Raw genomic sequence first — 20,713 nt, 5'->3', positions numbered from 1 at the left:
AAGAGGACCGGTGGGGGGGGCACAACCGCTGCGACAGTCAACGAGAATCGGGCAACGGAGAGCTTTGGTAGCGAGGGTGTTTCGCCCCTCGCATCGGATGGAGTATGGATGGCCTAGCACTTTGTAGTGTTACGATGATAGGGGCATGTGTGGAGCCAACTGTCCCATCTGCAACCCCAAGCTCTCGCCACCGGCCCTTCTCCAATCGGCGATGGAAGGTCGATCCTTACATTCAATAATTAACTCTACCTTGTACAAATATAAGAGGTCATGTGATCTTAAAATTGTCAGTGCCGAACCAAATAATGTATAAATTGACGAACATGATATATAATAAAAGAATTGTTATACATATATTGTTTATTTTGCTTAAAGATTCATATCTATCTCACACGGTGACCATTAGATAAGCATCTTGTAATTTGTTGCGTATGGGCTCCTGAACGTTCACAAGTTGGTGGTCATCAACATGTCCAGGAACCTGAACTCTATAGCGGAGTGCATGGAGGTAGCACCGCAGATCAAAGGTGGCAGGAGAGAGAGAGAGAGAGAAGCACCTATGGAGCGTGGCTATTCAAGTGGACATTCGCAGCAATGATGAACAGGTGGGGCGAAAGGGGTTGAGGGTTAAAGGGAACTGGGGTATGCCTAGTTGTCGAAGTCATTTGCTTTTTGCATCAAGCGCATGGAGTCAAAGGCCTTATGGGAATCCATATTGAGAGTGATGGCTTCAATATTTGTTTTTGGCAAAAGTCTAATTTTCATCCGTCAACTAACGCTATTTAATTTTCATCTTTCAACTCCAATACCAAAAATCTTTGGTCCCTTAACATTTAAAACCATTCTGAACTCATATCTCGATCTGTTTCAGGGTGGTTTTGCACACTGGCGCTGCTGACTTTCATCCTGTGTGGTCTGACTATGCTGACTTAGTCTCTCTCATATTGGGGCTCACCTGTAAGGCTCTTCTTCTTCTCTCACTCTCCTTTTCCCTCCTATTTTCATTGTTTTGTCACCGCCGCCGTGATCTGGTGGCGCCGGCTAATGTGACCCCTCATCGTGGTGCTACTATTGTCGCTGCCCGAGCTGTCTCTGTTGTCGCCCACTGGAGAAGATGGTCAGAGGCTCTTGCTACCCTGTTGCTACACGTGGAGGAAGATGGAGGGGGGAGGTAGAAGCCCGGTCGTCGCTCGAGTCTATGCCCCGGCCGAGACCGACCGTCACTCAGGTCTGTGCTCCGGCTAAGACCGACCTCCCGCCTCCATCGTCAAAGAAGAGGAAAGCAAGGGGAAGAGAGTGAGCGGCTTGTATGGGCTCGTGAGTGGTTGATGAAGGTTGGTGGTGGCTGTGCCTTTTTTTTCGGCCACCAGCGGCCATTCGGCAGGGGAAGGCACTCGAGCTCAATTGCTCCGAATTAGGGCATATCTAGGGCAAGGTGACGCACATGGAGGTGGGAAGAGCGTGCGTGGTTGCCGAAGATGGGCCAGCGATGATGCGCAGAGGCAGAGAGAGAGGTGGCCCGACATGGGAGCTATTTGGTGAGCTAGGGCTCAAATTGAAGATATAGGGAGCAAGGTAGATTTTACTAGATGGTGTATTCAGAGTGGATTGGAGAAAGAAAGGGTAGCAACGCCGGCGAAGCCCGCCAGGTGTCCGACGTGGCCGTAGCAAAGGAAAGGGATCGAGTTCAATTGGGCTCGGTTTGAGCTAAAGCTGGATTTTGTGGTGCACGAGTAAATGGATTGGGGATCAATCCCTGCTGGGGTTGAGCTCGCGGTGGCGTGCCGTCGGCAAGGGAGGTGGAGACACGACACTGATGCAGCTCGATGAATGAGGGCATAAATTGGAGATGCAACAAGCTAGATAGAGCCTAGGAGATAGTGGAGAAGAGGGGAATTGGATAAAACCCTTACCGACGAGAAGAAATTGAGCTCTACGATGGTGGCAGGTCGATTTGGGTATCTTGGCTTCAGCCAAAATTGGGCTCGGGGAAGGGCAAAAACGGGACCGATGAGTTACCAGGAGCATGACAATGTGCTCAGTTGGGGGTAACGGAGCATCGGGGAGGGAGTGGCAATGGTGGCCGGAGGTGTAGAAGAAGAAGCAGGGTGGTGGCTTCTGTTCTGAGCAGAGGGAAGGCAAGGGAAGGAACGAGGGCCTTGGGTGCGCGCTTGGCTCAGCGGCCAGGACCTCGGCGCAGTAGGGGCTCTGACCCTCTTCTTCGGCGATGGAGGCAGGTGACCGATCTTGGCTGGGGCGCAGACCTAAGCGGCAACCGAGCTTTTGCCTCCCCCTTTGTCTTCCTACACGGGTAGTAGTGGGGTAGCAAGGGCCTCCAGTCCTCTGCTCCAACGGGTGGCAGTAGAGACGGCTCGGGCGACGATAGTAGCAGCACCACGAGCTCGAACATACGGCGTGGGTGTCTAGGCCTCATGGCGATTGCAACCATAGAAATAAGAGGGAAATGAGAGGATGGAGGGAAGAAGAAGAGGCTGACAAGTAGATCCTAATGTGGGAGAGACTAAATCCGCATGGTCAGGTAACGCGGGATGCAAGTCAGCAACGTTATGTGTGCAAAACCACTTTAAAATAGGTCGAGAGACGAGTTCTAGACGGTTTTAAATGTTAGAGAACGAAATATTCCTGATATTAAAATTAAAGACAAAAATTAAACCGTAATAATAGTTGATGGACGAAAAATAATTTTTTTTTTTAAGGACCGATGGCGTCAGTCTTTCATTTGTAGCATGTTTGGAGAATGTCTGTCTGTGGCCTAGACGAAATTCTCCGAGATACATTCGGCTTCACACATACCAAAAAAAAAAGCTCCGAGATACTTCGACCTCGAAGGAAGCCGGTGAACAAGAAGCGAGATGACCGATTGGAGTACACTTGTGTTAAGCAACTGTTTCGAAGGCCAGAAGTTGGCAAGGACAGGAAACAGGTAAAATGCAAAGTCGGCATCTCGAGCTGTGAACATATCAAGAGCAAGCACAATCAACAGCAGAACTTCAGCGTTCTGGAACCAACCCACAAATATGATCATCGGCAAATGCAATACACACGAGGTTCCAAACACAGGCACACGCTTTGCTTTTGGGAAAAGAAAACATTATTAGACGGGCAGAGATAAAATGTCAAGCTGTAAGGAGGAGTCTTACAGGAGTTACAGTTGCAGCAGCCTGTCATGGACAAGCCGCGACAAGAGAGTTGCAAGAGAAAATTGTAGCCGAAGGAACATCCGTTTGTACAATCTATGAGGGCTTGTAGTACTTGGTCGGCACAAAGGGCATCTTGGTGATGATGGCGTCGTAGGACTTCCCACGGACAACCACCTTGAACTCTGTCCCAGCTTTGTGCAAACCTGATTTCACGTAGCCCATGGCGATGTTCTTCTTCAAGCACGGGCTGAACCCTCCACTGGTCACCTCACCAATGTTCTCCCCCGAGTTGCTCACGATCTCGCTGTGACTCCGTGCAGGTGGTCCTTGCGTGATCATGCCGACACGCCTGATCTTTGGGCCTTCCTGAAGCTGCTTGAGGATCACATCTGCACCCAAGAAACCACCTTCCGCTCTCCTCCTCTTGCCTATTGCCCATGAGAGGCCAGCCTCAACTGGGGTGATGTGTTGCTCCATGTCGTTGCCGTACAGGCACAGGCCAGCCTCCAGGCGGAGACTGTCACGGGCGCCCAAGCCAGTCAACCTCACCTTGCCTTCAGATTTCTCTAGGATGCCCTTTGCAAGATCAACTGCATTCTCTGATGGAACAGAGATTTCAAAGCCATCTTCACCAGTGTAACTGAAATAAGAAATAATGCATCCTTAAGAGTATTGAACCATCACTCAATTCCGAAACAAATATGGGGTCACTCCTCATTAGTCATTATCCAAAAAATATAAACCCATCAGAAATAACTATGGATGTTGGAAAGATCAAATTGAACAGCCATGCCAATAAAACATGGAAAAACACATACTAGTGGGTGTAAAATTGTATACAGAAGAATTTTCAAAAAATAAAATAAGATGGCATTTGATCGACTGTCCTACAGTTGGTTCAGCAATAATCACCAAAGTACATCACTTTGGCATGCTGGAATATATAGGAAATGATATATATTTTCTTTATGTACGACGGAAGTGCGATGGCTAATCAATGTAATGAAGTTAGTACTTAGGCTCTTAAGGACTTCGTCTAGATTTAAAGGAAGGATCGGAATCATATGAGGTGTGGATTATTTAAACAATGGAAGTAAAGGATCAAAGTATACCCAGTTCTCGTGAGAAAGCATGCATATCCATTGATGTCAATCATTTTGAAGTCACTGAAGTACATTTTGCTCAAATCTTCTTTTGTCAGCAACTGGAGAGTTGGTGCAGCAAGAGGACCCTGCTTATATCAAGGAACAAGTTATGTCTCTATCAATGAACAAGTTATGTCTCTAGCAATTAAAGTGAAAATTGATCAATCCAGTAAAAGCGCATGAAAATTGCTGAGGAAGATTTAGTATGTAGGGAGACTTCTTCCCCAGCAATCTAGCAGGAAAATAGTAAGTACAGATCATACAGACTGCAAGTGCAACTGTCCATGATTATAGATCTGTGCAAACATGTATCCTGCTCCCTTCTGAAGAAATAGTGCATCATGAATTGAGTTGCCAAAAGAGTTCATGAATCTGTAATTTGCCTTGTCAGTTCTTGTTCTCTTCTCTTGTTTGTACATTGTTTTCCTTCGACTAATTAATATAAGGCAGTAATTTGCTGAATCTTTGAATAAAAGAAGGGTTCATTGTGAACCAGGCTGTACATTGTATTCATAATTCCGTAGCATTTCCAAGTTAGATGTTTTGACAATTCACTCTAGGCATTTCTGGAACATCAAAGTAAGATCACGGGAAGAAGATTTACTTCCACCAACCAAGAACAAGACATGCAAACCTGCTCAACAGCTACCTCAAAAATTGACTTAGCAAGCGTGCACCAGAGCTTGAGTCCATAAATAAGGTAGTGGACACAACTAACTGACACCAACGTCTCTCTTATGATTCATCAATCTGAAACCATATTTATCAATCATACAAAAATCCCACCAAACACCTACATGTAAATCGTAAAATTTTACGTTTTGCCATCAACATACCATCAAAATCAAATTTCTGGTTTACAAACTAAACTAATATGATGCTGTCACTCAGGTGGGTTATTGAAAAACACCATATTCTATATAAAAAAACTCACCAGACTTGATACTCACAAAAGTTCAAACACCACAAACTATCACAGAATTCCCTGACAAACTGCAAACACAATTTACCACCCTGTCACTCATAGGCCATGGCATCACTGGGAACATACTGAAAAGAAAAGAAAAAACCTATATATATATGCCACAGCTGCAACACCAAGCACAAAAGTCATTTTTCTGAAAAACAATCTGCATCCAGTGATACAAATCATAGACAATACTAGATTAAAACTGCACTGTGTCAAACAAGCCTCTGCTTTTATCCTGTGATCCTGCACATTAAAAAACCTTCACGTTTTTTTTTAATCAAACGGCAAAAATCATGCACACGCTTCTGTCTTGCTATCACTCAATCATCAGTACATCCCAATATCCTAAACGCTGCATTTCTTAGTTCTAGAAATAAGTACATAAATCCCTCCAAAGTATTGAAATATCCATCCGCAGCCATCAATTAACCAAAACAGGAACACCAGCAGGTGCAGGAGGCCAACAAACTGCACTGACCTGCAATGCGAGCAGCGAGCGCTCATCGTGGATGTGCCACGTGACGTCACCGCCCTTCTTGTTGAAGGCCTCCATGTGCTCCCCGATGTGGGCGAGGTCCTTGTCCCTGCACCCAGCGTTGACGACGAGGTAGATGTGCTGGTCGGTGACCTTGGTGACGACGGAGTCATCGATGGCGCCGCCGCGCTCGTTGGTGAATACTGTGAGCGTGCCGGTCCCGTCCTTGAGCCCCGCGACGTCGGCGATGACGAGGGACTCGAGGAAGGGGATGGCCTGGCGTCCCTTGAGGCTGAGGCCGCACATGTGGGCGACGTCGAAGAGGCTGCCGTTGGTGCGGCAGTTGACGGTGGAGTCCATGATGGAGTCCTTGTACTGGATGGGCATGCTCCACCCCGCGAAGGGCACCATCTTGCCGCCGTGCGCGACGTGGAAGTCGTAGAGCGCCGTCTTCTTGAGCTCGGCCTCCGCCGCCTCCGCCGCGCCCGCCAGGTGGCGAACGCGCGCGGGCGCGGAGGCGCCGCCCGAGGCGGCGCGGCGGACGAGGGTGGCGCACGCGAGGAGGCCTCTCATCGTCGCGAGCCCGCCGCGGGTGGTGGGATTGGTTGATTCTTTCGAAATTGGTGGGAGAGGAAGCGGAAAAAAGATGAGATCTTGAGGGGTGGGTGGAGACGGTGGGATCGGGTGTGGGTGGTGGTGCGCTCGTAGGACAGCGTTTGGTGATGACGGATCAGTGAGTGATCAGTGCTCGCCTGCGTTGTTTCGGGTTATTTTAATTCCGAACACATCTAAAAATTACGTGCATGCTTTAATTTATAGCATGTATATATATTTTTTGTAAAAAAGTCAAAACGTAAGCATTTTATTTTATTTTTGGATTTTTCAGTCTAAACTTGCAACACTTATTTGTAAACCACCAAAAACAGAGAAAACATTTAATAAGTAATTTGTTTGTTTGTTTGTTTGTTTTTTAAATGCAGTTATGTAAACAAATTTGTAAAAAATTATAAGTAAATTAGAATAGATCCATGAGCAATTTAAGAAATAAGTTAAGATAATTCAGATTAAGTATTCAATAAATTTTGTGAACAAATTAGAACTATTTAAATACAATATTAAATCTAGCCGCTACATATTTTTAATAAAAAAATTGAGAACAATTTTGTGGCAAGGAAATTTCGAAAAAGTAAATTAGTTCAAACTCATAAGCAATTTTGTATACTTTCATAAACAAATTTTAAAAATATACTCCAGAGACCGGTACTGTGCTGGAAAATTCGCAAAGGTTCTTCAGCATTGCAGATTTGGTATCACATTCAGGAAAATTCTGTCCATATCAATGAACCATAGCAAATTGCACCAGAATTTAAGATCAGATCCTTGCAGTTCAAAGGGCACGTCTTCTCTTTGATGCCGATCAGATAAAAACACACATTTAGATCAAAACGCTGCTTCAAAAATGTTAGAATCGATGCACAGCTCTATATAGGTAGGTATTCACAGGCTTCACCTCCCAGACATGAATACGAGTAAAACGGATGATAAGATCTTGACGAAACTCAGATTAGTCTGGCTGTAGAAAAAAGAAGGCACAGTGTATCCTGGTTATTACTCACGACTTGGACCCTGAGGACTTCTTTGAAGACGCTTTCTTCTGTTTCTTGGGTGCGTTCTCAGGTACCTTCTCAGCCTCAGCAGCCTTCTTTCTGTCTTTCCTCTCCCTTTTCTTCAAGGCATGCATATGGGCCTTAAGAACTGTTGCGTATGAAGCTTGGAATTTCAGGTACTCCTTCAGAGAGAGCTGGAGAACATGGAAAATTAAGATACAGTAAGTTACACGAACTGCTCGAAAAAGCTAAGCAAATGACAGGAGAATAAACAAGTATCCGACTGCGCTTACATGAACTTGAAAAACTTGAACAAGTCAGGAAGTACTTCTGGAATGAGATAAGTGAAAAAAATTCCTAATGAATCACCTTAGATAAACATCACGAAACAACAACAAAAAAATAATTGCAAATGACTGCGCTTTGCAAACATTGCATAAAATTTTTGCACTGCCAACATCTCAGCAAATATTATCGGTCCCCTCAATTCCTAAATAGACAAACTTATTCAGCTGTTGTAGTGAAGCATTTGGTCAAGGAATTGCCCTAATTGATGTGTGCGCATAAATTTCATATAGCAACGACAAATAGATATCAGCAACGAATAGAAGAAAAAACAACTGCATACTAAATTTGTGTTACCAGGATACTTTATGCACTTGTGTGATCCTGTTTCTACGTTCTACATGGGCATGGAGCATGTAAAGATCACAGACACAAGCACTAACTTTCTTAGCCGTGGGCCCTTAGATATGGAATGCCTACATCATCACATCACCAACTACAAGGTAAAAGGGAAATTAAATGCTTGTCAAAACGCCAAAACCTAGTTCTTGGAATTCTGAACATGCCATGTCTCAATTTCATGAGAAAAGGTGCCACTAACAGTTCAGGGAAGAGACTAAACAAAATACGCATGCATGCCAATCAATGCTATACCCTCACCGATGGGAAGGTATCATTAGGTGTTTGGGGGTGAATATTAAGATTTAAGCACCTGGATAAATATTATATCCAAATTCAACATGAAAAAATTAATGACAGCCCTCACCACTTGATGCAATTGAGACTTGGACAGAGCATGAGAGCAAGCAAATGAGTTTCATTCTTTAAACATAGGACTTACTAGTGGGATATCTGAAGCTCTCAACACTTGATGAAAGAGACACTACGTGGGAGCACAAAAGCATGTGATAATAAGATAGTGGTTCACAAAACCTAGAAAATAAGTGCAGATATAATTGGTAAGCATATTGCATTGCTCTAACAAGTCTCATTCACACCAAGTGACTAGCTCTGTATTCGGGGCAAGGGATCAATGACAAGCCTCCTGTTGCTTGCACATGCCATGCACTCGTGCTTACATGACGTACAACAGTAGAGATATTAGAAGGCAAACAATGTTTATGCTATTGTATTTCAGAAGTACAATTTTGAAAAAAAAAACACAAATGCATAAGACATCAATTATTACTAAGATGCCCTATGGATTCTAACAGTAAGAAGCAGATCCTGTAGTTTCTATCAACTTACCACCATGCAACACAAGAGACGTTGCTCATACTGCTCTGTGCTGCAGTAATGTGCTATACCCCATGGCCCATGCCCCTGACTCACTCGGGTAATCGTCCTATGTTCTCTAGATATTAAGGGCACTGTTTCGATTTACTTAACTTGTAGGGTTTCTATCTACTTCCAACATCCCTACCTTCCATTTCACAGAACACACAGTAAAATGTAATATTGCCATATGTCCATAATCTGTATCCATGACGTTTTAGCTCATAGGCAACGATAAATGAAAATGTCTGATCTTATATTCATACTTGTTGCAACTGCAGAGGCAGAATTAGCAATGAATGCTAGCAAACTGCCCAGTAGTGACCACTATGCAGCATGCACAAAACCAGCAATCATATCCGAAACATATCTCATAACTTAGAAGCAACATAAGCGCAGTCACAGTACCGAGGTGGAGATGCTCTTCTTGCCATCGGATGCGCGGACGAGGCACCGGTACTCCACCTCCTGTCCCTTCTTCTCCATCTTCTGCAACTGCGCCTTGCCCTTGAGCGACGCTGCCCACATCAAACAATTTGCACCAAGTCAATACCTCGATTCTCCAACCACTCAAATCTACAAATCACCACAGAGAGAAACAAGTAGAGCACTCACATCGCTTCATGGTGACCCACACGGAGCCCTTCTCCGTGCTCCGCTCGTACATGCTCGTCAGCTCGCTCAGGAACCGATCTGGTTGCAGCAGCACCTGAACAAACCACACAGATGCGGTGAGAAAAGGGGAAATAATAATCGGAAGCACTTTCGAAACCATGCAGGACAACTGCATCTGCAATTCAAATAACGGAACAAATCAAACATCTAACGGATTTTCTCAGAATTCTGGCGCCTATTTCTACTTCTAATCCGGATTCTAGGGTAAATAAATCCACCAAAAGATCTGGATCCCCATAAGTTCTTGCCCACCAAATCGCGATTCTCGACACAAAGGGCAGAAAACACGTCACGAATCTGAGCAAAAATAGTGGAGGAAACGAAAAACCGGGCACGAGATTACCATTTTGAGAGACCTCGCGATCGCAGAGAGAGCAGTTCCCCACTCTAGCGTTGCTCTGCTCTTCCGGTGCTTTCGGGGTGGAACCGTGGAAGACGAGAAGGGAAAGGGAACTAGGGTAGGGGGAAATAGGAAAGGATCGACGGTGGAGATCTCGGAGCACAGAAGATCCAACGGTCACGAGGGGGGATTAGGATTGTTGTCGACTTTGTCAACTGCCGCTTGAAGCGGAGCCGGGTCGTCGCGGTACCAGCGATTCACATTGTTGTGCTGCTTGTGCACGCACGTACGGTGCAGCTATCTTCGTACCTTTAGCAACCTTATGTGCATTCACCAGTTCAGAAATCTTCGGTTTTTACATCGAGTTTCGAGTTTTCTGAACTCCTGATTCAGGCAATGGTCCAACGGAGGCAAATGCAACTTCAAAATGTGTTGCGCATGCACGGTTTATTTCTCTTATCTGATATTCATTTATTTGTTGATTTCCTCGTATATCATATACTTCTTTTCATCTATCACTTTAGCACGAATCTCAATATAAATAAACTGTTTCTAATAAACATTATGTCCGCACACACTTTAAATTTTCCCTTCTCTCCAATTGATGTAGAATGCCTGTACAAGAAATCTTCCCTTCCGTTCAACTGATGCAGAACGCCTGTACAGAAGATTGAATTCAAGAAAAACAAGCCTACAAATCGCCACCACGAATTACTACTGAATCTCTGAACCCATACACTCATGTATGTCATGGCAACTCGATTCGATTCAAGTTCAACAGCGCAGGAGTTTCAGTGTCCAACAGCAAAGCTTGGCCTACAACCGAGAGCGACGGATCTTGTCAGTCTCAGTGGAAACGTGGTCGCGGCCTCGCGGATGATGCTCCTTCAGCGACGCGCAGCAGTTCAGCGCCATGATGGCCTCAAGCTCGTCGCCTCTTTGCTTCTCTGACAACCTGAATTTTAAAGAGAAAAATGTTTAGGGGAAAAACATGTAAATCATGCCTGTGATGGGTTAACATAGTCTGGGGTTCCTGGTTTTTCATGTCGAGTTATGTTTTTTTAAGTCTGCTCGTCACGCTCTCCTTCTAATTAATATAACAGACAGTTAGTTCTTTAAAAAATATAGAGAGAGTATATATATATATATTCTCTATTCTACTCCCTACGCTAAAAATAGTTATTCAACACCCCGGCCACACCACCCCTCCGACCCTGATCAGGCCTGAACCACCCTGCCTACCAACCAGGCACCTAACCCGCAACCGTAATTCAATTGTTATTTTAACTATATATCTGTTCCTTATTTTACGATCGGATGTTACCATTAATCGCATCATCTCCTATAAGTAAATTCTTATTCATTACGACTGTACATATGTAACCTCCCCTCCATCAGACACGTTGCTCACCAGCCCGGTCCGCAACCGTAATGCATTAGTTATTGCAACCGTAATGCATCTAGTTATTGTAACCACCATACCATATTATTCTTACACTTTTACGGTTTTAATTGATAATTTTTAACGGCCAATGACTCACCACCATAAAATCGAGAAGACACTAATTCTTTTATGGTTACATGGATGCATTTTTATGGTTATAGCTGTGCCTCAGTCATAAACAGAAAACGCATGGTTGCATGGATGCGTTTTTATGGTTACAACAATGTATTTTTATCATAATTATTTTATAGTTACATGGGTGCGTTTTTATTGTTATGATTCTGGATCAACACTTGGTTTTTATCATAATTATTTCATGGTCGCATGGATGCGTTTTTATGGTTATGAATTTGGACCAACACTGGTTTTTACCATAATTATTTCATGGTTGCATGGATGCGTTTTTATGATTACAACTATGTGTTTATACCATAATTATTTTATGGTTACATGGATGTGTTTTATTTGTTATAAATCTGGACCAACACTGAATTTTTTACTCTAATTATTTTATGGTCACATGGATACGTTTTTATGGTTACAGGTGTGCCTGAGCCAACAACAAAATCCATGTACAACCCAAATTTGTTAAGCAGAAAAAGGTTGTTAATTTAACGGTTATGAATCTGGACAACACTGGGTTTTTACGGTTGCGGGCTTTTGTGTTTTACGGTTGGAGGTGTTGAATCTAGACTAACACCTTATTTTTACGGTTGCTGGCATCAATTTTACGGTTGCGGACAATATTTGTATGGTGTCAGAGTGATCTCGGGAGCCCTACTATGATCGGGACGCGAGTAGACCGGGGCGCTAAATAACTATTCTTAACGCAGCGCTAAGAATAGCAGCGCCCTATATATATATATATATATATATATATATATATATATATATATATATATATATATATATATATATATATATATATATCACATGCAGTTGTCCTGCCGGTGCTGTTCAAAAACATAGTCTAGCTGGTGCGTAGTTGGATATAATGATACCAGCCGCCCCACATTCAACAGAAATTCTAGCTGCACTTTTGCAAAGGTTTCATGAGATTGCAGATACAACTGAGACCTAGTTTGTCTTGCACGGTTTGTTTGTACGGAATTCGGATATAAATTTATAGGATTTTAAAGTAAACCTAATATCAGCAATACGATATGCGGTACAACAACAGCGCGAAGGACGTTCGAAAAAGCAAGGCATCCTTCTCAAGATTGACTTTGAAAAAGCTTACGACAAGGTCCGGTGGAGCTTCCTCAAGGAAATCATGACGACGAGAGGGTACCAGAAAAGTGAATAAATTGGGTGATGCAAACCATCCAAAGAGGACAGGTTTGTGTCAATGTGAATAGCCAAAGGGGGCCGTATTTCAAAACTTATCAAGGTCTGCGACAAGGGGACCCGTTATCCCCACTCCTTTTTAACATTGTGGCGGAGGTCTTGGGTACTTTGTTGAGTAAGGCCTTGGAAAGAGGACTAATCTCAGGTCTGTTGGACCATTTTATCTCTGAGGGAATCACCCATGTTCAATACGCATACGACACGGTGATCATGACTGACTGCTCGGAGACCAGCATTCTAAACTTAAAGATCATCTTGTACTGCTTCGAGTGGTTGTCGGGTTTGAAAATCAACTTTCATAAAAGCGAGGTTTTTATCTTTGGAGTCGATCAAGAAACTAAAGAGAAGTACGCTAATATACTCAATTGCAAATTAGGGATCCTTCCCATCAAGTACTTGGGCATCCATATCGACGAGCAGCGTCTTGGTATAGCTGCCTTTGTCCTGGTAGTGCAAAAACTTCAGAAACGGCTTGACCCTTGGAAAGGGAAAAACATGTCTTCAGGTGGAAGACTCATCCTGACCAACACATGCCTGAGCAACCTCCCCATGTACAACATGGGCTTTTATCTCCTCCCTGCTGGTACTCACGGTAAGATGGACTCGATTAGAGCCAAGTTCTTCTGGAGGGGTGCCCAGGACAAATTTAGATACCATATGATTAAATGGGAGGCCGCCTGCAGACCAAAAGACCAGGGAGGTCTAGGTGTCATGAACACTCAGGTTATGAATAACTGCCTAATGGTGAAATGGATTTGGGAAATCTTAAAGGGCGAAGATGTGATTTGGTGCTGGCTTCTCAAAGTGAAATACATGAGGGATGGAGATTTCTTTAACTCTAAAAGTAAAGGTTCCTCGCAATTCTGGCAAGGGATGCACAAAGTCAAACACTTTTTTCACTGGTGGTGGGTTTACAAGGTGCACAACGGCACGGAGATTAGGTTTTGGGCTGACACCTGGATACAGGATACCCCCCCTTAAGATTCAGTTCCCGGAGCTTTTCAGAATGGTAACTGACTCTTCGGCCAAGGTGGCTGACTGCTTCGAGGCTGACACGTTCGACATCACCTTTAGAAGAGCCTTATCACCCTCAGAGCTACGGAGCTATGAGGAGTTGAAGTATCTGATGTCCTCAGTTCATCTGGATAGTTTGGACGATGAAGTCCACTGGGCGCTAGAGAAATTGAGGAATTTCTTCACTAAATCCTTGTACCGCTTCATTCTTAACGGAGGGGTTAGAAGCAAGATTAGTGGGGTGATATGGGGATGCAAAGTTCCTCAGAAGATCAAGATTTTCCTTTGGCAGATGTTCAATGATAGACTCCAAACTGCATCCGCATTAAAACGAAGAGGCTGGAAAGGGAGTGAGTTATGTTGCCTGTGCGGGAGAAAGGAAACGGTGGATCACATCTTTTTATAGTGTGCCCTTGCCAACTTCACATGGAGTGTGATAAGAGAGTGTTTTGGGTGGGCAGACCAACCCAGGACTCTTGATGACCTTGCTTCTGGACATTTGATAAAGAATCTGAATTTGCTCGTAAATATGTGTCTCTTCTTTTTTGCAGGTCTGAGTTGGTCGCTGTGGTGAACTAGAAACAAGATGGCGATCAAAAGGGTTTTCCCAACAAGCCGATTGATATTCCTCTCAAAAGTATTTCTTACTTGCAATATTGGAGAATCTTGCTCAAGGAGAGCGACAAGGAGCTGCTTCTGCCGGCATTGGACCATCTCACGGCGTGGTGCTATGACTTCCAACCAAACTCTATCACCCAGTCGGACGTGGTGGAGTTGTAAAGTGTGGGTCTTGGCTTGGTCTGCTTCTGTGTATATGTGGTCCTTATGGCCAGGTCAGCTTGTGCTATGTCAGCCTGTGCTAGCTTTTGTGCTCGATCTATGCTTCTGGTGTCCTTGTTTCTAAGCTCGCTGCAGCTTCAGAAGTTGGTAGAGTGCTGGGCTCTTGAATCTGTAATGGCATGGTGCCTTTGTGTGGTGGTAGAGTGCTTAGCTGGGTTGGTTTGCGTCTGTGATCTTTTCTGCTGCTTGTGGGGTGTTCTTCACCGAGCCCAAGGGAAAGATCTCATATGGACTCAGCATCAGTGTAACTCTCATCAAATCTGAAGGTTCAGAACAAGGTCAGGATGTGTTTTTTCCCCTTGGGGCGCTGACTGGGAGAAGAAGGCTGAAAGGCTTTGGAGAGCTGATTTTGGTTTGCAGTGGTTCCCTAACTTCATTCGTCCATGATGTTTGGCTGTTTTGGTGGAGCTGCTGACTCTTGTCTTCCTCTCTAGCAGTTTAGCTGTTATGGTGAAGTCTGGAGACTTCTTCTTCTCTGTTATGTTTAGCTGCTCTATTTTTAACTGAGGCTTGTATGTTAGCTGCTCTTAGTTTCTTTATTTGCTGCCGGCCTAGCTTCCTGCTATCTGTCATGGCTGTTATCTTGTACGATGGCGTCCCCAGCTATTTTCTTTTTTCTTCTTTTTTGTTTTGGTTGTGAATGCTGCTGTTTGTTCGTACTTTTATTCACTTTCAATAAAAGTCGAGTTATTCTCGTGTAAAAAAAAAGGACGTACAGAGCCACACACACGTACCCTCCTTATTTGCCTGACAACAAATGGGCGCACAAGAGCTACGAGGCAGTATCTTGAATCGGCCGGCTAATCAACGTACACCTTCAGTTCAGGACAGTTCGATCGATCATGCATCCGGCTGAGCTGAACTGCAAACTCTACAGCCGCGAGCGGCGGATCCTGTCGCTGTCGGTGACGACGTGGTTGCGCGTGATCTCCCCCAGCGACGTGCAGCCGCTGAGCGCCATGGTGAGCTCCAGCTCGTCCCTCAGCATCTGCAGCACCTTCCGCACGCCGGCCTCGCCGTCCACGGCCAGCGAGAACAGCACCGGCCGCCCAATCTGCAAGGCCGAGTCGCGACGTGGAGAACTTTGTGAGACTGAATCAGGTGCTTGCATGCGTGGACAGCAGTTTGCGAGTGCGCGCGCTTACGAATACTCCTGAAGCTCCCAATGCCAGGGCCTTGAACACGTCCGTGCCGCGGCGGACGCCGCCGTCGAGGAACACCGGCAGGCGACCTTTCGCTTCCCTGACGACCTGAATTTACTCGACATTTTCAGTCAGGAACTCAGAATGCATGTAAGTCCAAGGAAGTTTTCAATAGCTTTTCCGAAAAGACAGTTAATTACAGTGAAACTGCCTGTACTTTACTCGACGAGTTTAGTAAAAAACTAAGAACGCATGGAAGTGCAAGGAGTATTTTCACTGACTTTTCCGGAGGTTCAGTTAAGTACAGATGGATTAGTTATATGCCACTGACTCACGGAGCCATTGAACACAGGTGAAGAATGTAAGTTTAGAAAAAAGTTCACATGGACACGGTACCTCTTCCAGGCAGCTGATGGTTGCAGGAACATAATCTAGCTGGCGGGCGCCGTGATTGGACACGATGATACCAGAAGCACCATATTCAATTGCAAGCCTAGCTGCATTGCAGATGTTTCATGTGATAACAGACCATAACAAAAACCGATATGACAATGCATTGCAGACTGATAGTGAACACTTACTGTCTTCTGCAGTCATGACCCCTTTCACTAAGATTGGCAACGAGGTAATTGTCTGTAGCCACTTGACGTCCTGTATTGTGCATCACTGGTCATCAGTATTTGATTACCACATAAAACATTCGAAGTGTAAGCAGAATAAGACACTTCTCCATTCATGTTAAAGTTTACTGGTCGGTGCATGAAACTCAAGATGTCACCAAGATGTACAGAACATACCTTCCAGGAAAGAGAGCGGTCAACTTGACTAGAAACATAGGAAGCAAGGCCAGAATCATTTGTCTGATACATCACAAAAGATTTGGTAAGAAAGCCTGAAGAAATATATTCATTTTTAAGGCCCTGTGACTAGCTCAGTTTTCAGATAACCTTGTCCATCGTGCCAAGATCCAGCGCTTCAAAGTTTTTCAACACCAGATGTGGTGGTAAGGTGAACCTGCATGGTATCAAAGTATGTACTGCAGTTTGTAAAACCCCTAATAGAAACAATGAACAATTCATCTGTACGACATGCTGGATTCAGTTGTTAGATTAGCACCTGTTTTTTATATCAGCTTCCCTGCGGCCAAGCCTTGGAGTGTCAACAGTGAGTGCAATAGCCTTAAAGCCAGACATTTCAGCCCTTTTGACGAGTTGCCGTACTATATTCCTGTCCTTGTAGACCTGACAATACATGTTAAGGTCAGACTGAAGAACAGAACAGAAACAATGCTTCTTATAGGTTAAGTTCAGACAATGCATACATAAAGCTGGAAGAAACGTATCCCTGGCCCTACTGAGTTAACCTCTTCAACGCTAGAAGTAGACCATGAGGACAATGTCTGAAAAAAAGAATAACGATCAGTCATAGCATCGGCACGCTGGATTAGTTTTTGGGTGATAGCAAAGATGTCACAAGATGTTGTGATCTTTCAAACCATTATTGTTCCTGCAGAGGCTGCTGCTCTTGCAGTAGCAAGTTCTCCTGCATTCCAGATAAATTTCTCCATGAGAAATTTGTTTTGGAAAATGGATAAAATTGATAATTGCACATTTATCTGAACCTTCAGGATGAGCCATTTTCTGCATGGCTGAGGGAGCAATCATAATAGGCATGGAAATGTTGAAGCCCAAGACATTTGTGGCCATGTCGATACGGGAGACGTCAATCAGTATGCGTGGTCGAAACCTATAATCATTTGCCATGTAAGGATAGATGAGGTTCCTCGAGAAGAAAAGAGGGAATGATAACATTTCGTGCATATTAAGATTGTCACGTGCAACAACTCCTTTTCTTAAACTTGGATTGGAGTGAAGTACGAATTTTTCTCAATGCTTGTTTTGTCAACAACTAATCACTGTTCTTGTTGTGCATGACCACCGGATGGTTAGAGAAGTTAATGAGTAACAATTCTTGGAGAGATATTTCATTTTACTATAAACATGCCACTGCCACATCATCTGCATAAAAATTCAGAGTTCAGACATATCGCCAAAGATCTGAACCCCGTGAGAGGACATATTTCTCACATGTACACGCATTATTGATGTCGTGTGTCTTATCTGACACTGAGAGTTCATAATGAAATTGTCATCTGCTTTGACCATCCAGACCGCATGTCACAAGACTCATCTGATCTATTGTCCTCTACACAATGTTATTGGCCGACTTTTCTTACCATTTCCTTATTTTAATCAGAGGCAAGCTATTCCACTTACAGTCTTACACTAATACTAGGTTTGAACTACCTTAGATCAGTTGCAACATGGAATTGTGCATTTTCCACAAGGTTTGGAGGTGTCTCTGGGTCTTATCCTAACCTTTCTCTAAATATTTAATAATAAACAAGGTTTTTCTCTTCATCTGACAGTTCCAATTAGATATCAAAATATATTGCATCCTTGAAAACTTCTACTGAAACTTTTGCGTAAACTCCACAAGTTTACGCAAAAGTTTCAGTAGAAAAGTAAGGAGAAGTTTACGCAAAAGTTTCAGTAGAACAACTAATAATGCACATCAGCAGCTAATAATTCACAAAAAGTAAGGAGAAGTTTACGCAAAAGTTTCAGTAGAAGTTTTCAAGGATGCAATATATTTTGATAGCACAGTTGATGCAGCAGTGTGCTACCAAGCGAATACCGCTGAAACCAACTATTTTGGAAGGTAGCTTTGCTTACAGAATTCTGGAGAAGGCCTCCCTGTTCTCCTTGAGAGTCCACTGATCTTCTGCGCCGGATGCGTAGTAGTCGTACACCATCTTCGGCAGCCTCTCCTTTGCGAGCTTCTCGTACTCGGAGACATTTGTGATCAGCTCCATCTCTGATGTCTCTGCGCAAATAATTTTTACAGTCAGTGCCCAGTTCATCGAACAGTACAAACAGATTCTGATCCGCTAGTAGAACAGATTCCGATTTCCATCAACAGCTGTTCTTTGGAGAACTGATGAGAAATAGCAAGAAAAAGTGGAGATCGCCAAATAGTTTGAGACAGATAAATCAAGAAAGATACAAAGGAAAACAACAGAAACATAGGACCCAAGTAATGAGACATCAACTGCAGAATGATTCAATGAATCAGACTGGTGATCTCGCAGTATTTCGAGATATCACATATGAATAAGCACTATAAAGACCGAAGTGATCCCAACTACTCGGAGAGGGAAAAGGATCTCATCCCTGTACAGGATCGCGCGATAAGAAAAACGCATGCAAGTGCAGGAACCAGGCGAACTGATCTGAAGGAAATGAGGTGCGAATTTTTGCACGGGAGGATCAGTGGGACTGTGGGAGGACTCACAGAGAGAGCGTAAGGGGAGCGGTCGAGGCTGCGACGGCGGCGCGAGACTTGGAGCAGGGTCGCGTGGAGCAGGGTCGCGTGGTGCGTGTATTTGAAGGCACAGATGGTTTGATCCGGTGCTGTCACTCCTATGCGCCCGTGAGTGCAGAGTTCTGAACTTCTGACGAAGCAGCAGCATGTTTACATGTGGGCGTGCCATGTATGGATAGCTGAATGAACGCTACTGCCTTAGAGTCAGAGACATGATTCAAGTGGCTGCTATTTACAGGAAAAAAAAATTAAGGTGCGATAAGATCCGTTCAATAAAACCAGGTTCTGATATCAAAATGCAATTAAACATTTTCTATATTGTGAATATGAAGTGTCTTTTTACAGAATGGGAGCGTGATATCTGCTCTATATTATCTGTGTTGCAAAGTTGCAACGAGAGGATGCGCTCCTTTCTTGAAGGTTACCAAGAAGGTCAATCTCAGAATTGCCCATCAAATGTTGCGCAGTAATACAGTAATTCTCATTCTGACGGTAATCAGATATTCAGGCTGGCAGTGCGTAATACTCTAGCATGATGTTTTGGTCCCTGCACTGCCTGTTGCAGCTATTTGGCCTGGAGAGGCTGCAATACCACTAGAAAATCAACAGCACGATGCAGGTATGTGGAGGCCAACTTAATCTTTGAGTTCTGCCCTTCTCTCTGGTACATAACAGCATCAGATTCCTGTCATTTTGCAGTGTCATTTCTGCTAATTGTCAGTGAACAGCACAATTCTTTTCTGCAGCATCCAAGCGCATGCATGGAATCTTATGTTCAGTCCGAGTGATAACATAAAAGTATTTCAGCTGTTGTGTCTCAACTTGAGAGCCTGATTTTTTTTCTCGAACACCGAAGAAAGCTGCGTGGTATTTATTAAAAAGATAATGGCCCAATTTATAAGGACAATCGAGCCTAAAAACCTTAACAAGCACCACACTATAAGCTGTGGAGTCCAGCTCACACGTAAGATAAAGAAGAATGAAAGAAAGAAACTCTAGACCCCCTAAATAACCGAACGATAAGGTTTAGCTAAGCAGTATACAACCTGGCAACCACAGAAACGGCACTTAAAACAAACAATGCAACGCGGTAACAAAACCCAACTAGCACCTCAATCAGAATAAACCAACAACTCAACAGGCAGAGCCTAGCTCCCACGCCCGATCAGATCGGTTGACAGCTCCCACGCCAACCCACAAGCTCCAGATGGGGTCCTAGGATGTCGAAACATTGTCACTGCCACAAAGCGCCGAAGGTGTAGGAGAGCCCCGATGAACAGGAGAGGATCAGAAAAAGAGGCAAACAAACAACGTAGGATGGTGTGCCCTATAAGAAGATATGCCAGATGTGACGACATGAGAAGAGGGATTCTCTGAAACGACGCATTCACCTGAAGAGATCCCAGAGGGAAGCTTCAACATGGCGCCTCTAGGGAGGTAATGACGCTCGCGGGCGTCACTGCTAACGGTAATGGCATAGCACCAGCCAGGACTTCCGCCCATAAACCCCCTCTACGATGGAACAACCAAGAACCCAAAGGCTCGACAGGTCGACCAAATCAAACTCATACAAGAGAGCAACACACATCACAAAGGCATGACAGCCCGA

General features: G+C 44.2%; 3 protein-coding genes across 3 annotated transcripts; all 3 read right to left on the bottom strand.

Annotated features, from left to right (window-relative positions):
- Nucleotides 1-3,089: 3,089 nt before the first annotated feature.
- Nucleotides 3,090-6,574, bottom strand: LOC133925024 (aminomethyltransferase, mitochondrial-like). Its single transcript, XM_062370828.1, has 3 exons — nucleotides 5,755-6,574; nucleotides 4,274-4,392; nucleotides 3,090-3,801 (listed from the first exon to the last, which is right to left on the bottom strand). Exons 1-3 carry the CDS (start codon nucleotides 6,322-6,324, stop codon nucleotides 3,255-3,257), a joined length of 1,236 nt encoding a protein of 411 aa, XP_062226812.1. The 5' UTR covers nucleotides 6,325-6,574; the 3' UTR covers nucleotides 3,090-3,254.
- Nucleotides 6,575-7,087: 513 nt separating this feature from the next.
- Nucleotides 7,088-10,081, bottom strand: LOC133925025 (signal recognition particle 14 kDa protein-like). Its single transcript, XM_062370829.1, has 4 exons — nucleotides 9,937-10,081; nucleotides 9,534-9,627; nucleotides 9,327-9,436; nucleotides 7,088-7,552 (listed from the first exon to the last, which is right to left on the bottom strand). The coding sequence occupies exons 1-4, from the start codon at nucleotides 9,937-9,939 to the stop codon at nucleotides 7,364-7,366; spliced, it is 396 nt and encodes a 131-aa protein (XP_062226813.1). The 5' UTR covers nucleotides 9,940-10,081; the 3' UTR covers nucleotides 7,088-7,363.
- Nucleotides 10,082-15,227: 5,146 nt separating this feature from the next.
- LOC133925023 (glycolate oxidase 3) lies at nucleotides 15,228-19,215 on the bottom strand. Its single transcript, XM_062370827.1, has 12 exons — nucleotides 19,075-19,215; nucleotides 18,456-18,606; nucleotides 17,342-17,466; nucleotides 17,216-17,262; nucleotides 17,042-17,119; nucleotides 16,837-16,961; nucleotides 16,668-16,734; nucleotides 16,518-16,580; nucleotides 16,302-16,371; nucleotides 16,117-16,217; nucleotides 15,724-15,828; nucleotides 15,228-15,632 (listed from the first exon to the last, which is right to left on the bottom strand). The coding sequence occupies exons 2-12, from the start codon at nucleotides 18,593-18,595 to the stop codon at nucleotides 15,450-15,452; spliced, it is 1,104 nt and encodes a 367-aa protein (XP_062226811.1). The 5' UTR covers nucleotides 18,596-18,606; nucleotides 19,075-19,215; the 3' UTR covers nucleotides 15,228-15,449.
- Between the last annotated feature and the right edge of the window lie 1,498 nt (nucleotides 19,216-20,713).

The sequence above is a fragment of the Phragmites australis genome, chromosome 7, assembly GCF_958298935.1.
Source record: "Phragmites australis chromosome 7, lpPhrAust1.1, whole genome shotgun sequence".
Taxonomy (NCBI): domain Eukaryota; kingdom Viridiplantae; phylum Streptophyta; class Magnoliopsida; order Poales; family Poaceae; genus Phragmites; species Phragmites australis.
Note: the sequence above shows the minus strand (reverse complement) of the source record. Positions and strands in the feature narration are given on the sequence as shown.

What these genes read in the sequence shown, in the direction of transcription:
- LOC133925024 (XM_062370828.1), bottom strand. Translation starts at nt 6,324, where the DNA reads ATGAGAGGCCTCCTCGCGTGCGCCACCCTCGTCCGCCGCGCCGCCTCG. An exon ending in GCTCGCTGCTCGCATTGCAG is followed by an intron (nt 4,393 to 5,754) that starts GTCAGTGCAGTT and finishes TGATATAAGCAG; the next exon opens with GGTCCTCTTGCTGCACCAAC. An exon ending in TGCTTTCTCACGAGAACTGG is followed by an intron (nt 3,802 to 4,273) that starts GTATACTTTGAT and finishes TTCTTATTTCAG; the next exon opens with TTACACTGGTGAAGATGGCT.
- LOC133925025 (XM_062370829.1), bottom strand. An exon ending in GTGGGTCACCATGAAGCGAT is followed by an intron (nt 9,437 to 9,533) that starts GTGAGTGCTCTA and finishes TGATGTGGGCAG; the next exon opens with CGTCGCTCAAGGGCAAGGCG. An exon ending in AGAAGAGCATCTCCACCTCG is followed by an intron (nt 7,553 to 9,326) that starts GTACTGTGACTG and finishes CATGTTCTCCAG; the next exon opens with CTCTCTCTGAAGGAGTACCT.
- LOC133925023 (XM_062370827.1), bottom strand. Translation starts at nt 18,595, where the DNA reads ATGGAGCTGATCACAAATGTCTCCGAGTACGAGAAGCTCGCAAAGGAG. An exon ending in GAGGCCTTCTCCAGAATTCT is followed by an intron (nt 17,467 to 18,455) that starts GTAAGCAAAGCT and finishes AAATGATTATAG; the next exon opens with GTTTCGACCACGCATACTGA. An exon ending in GAAAATGGCTCATCCTGAAG is followed by an intron (nt 17,263 to 17,341) that starts GTTCAGATAAAT and finishes TCTGGAATGCAG; the next exon opens with GAGAACTTGCTACTGCAAGA.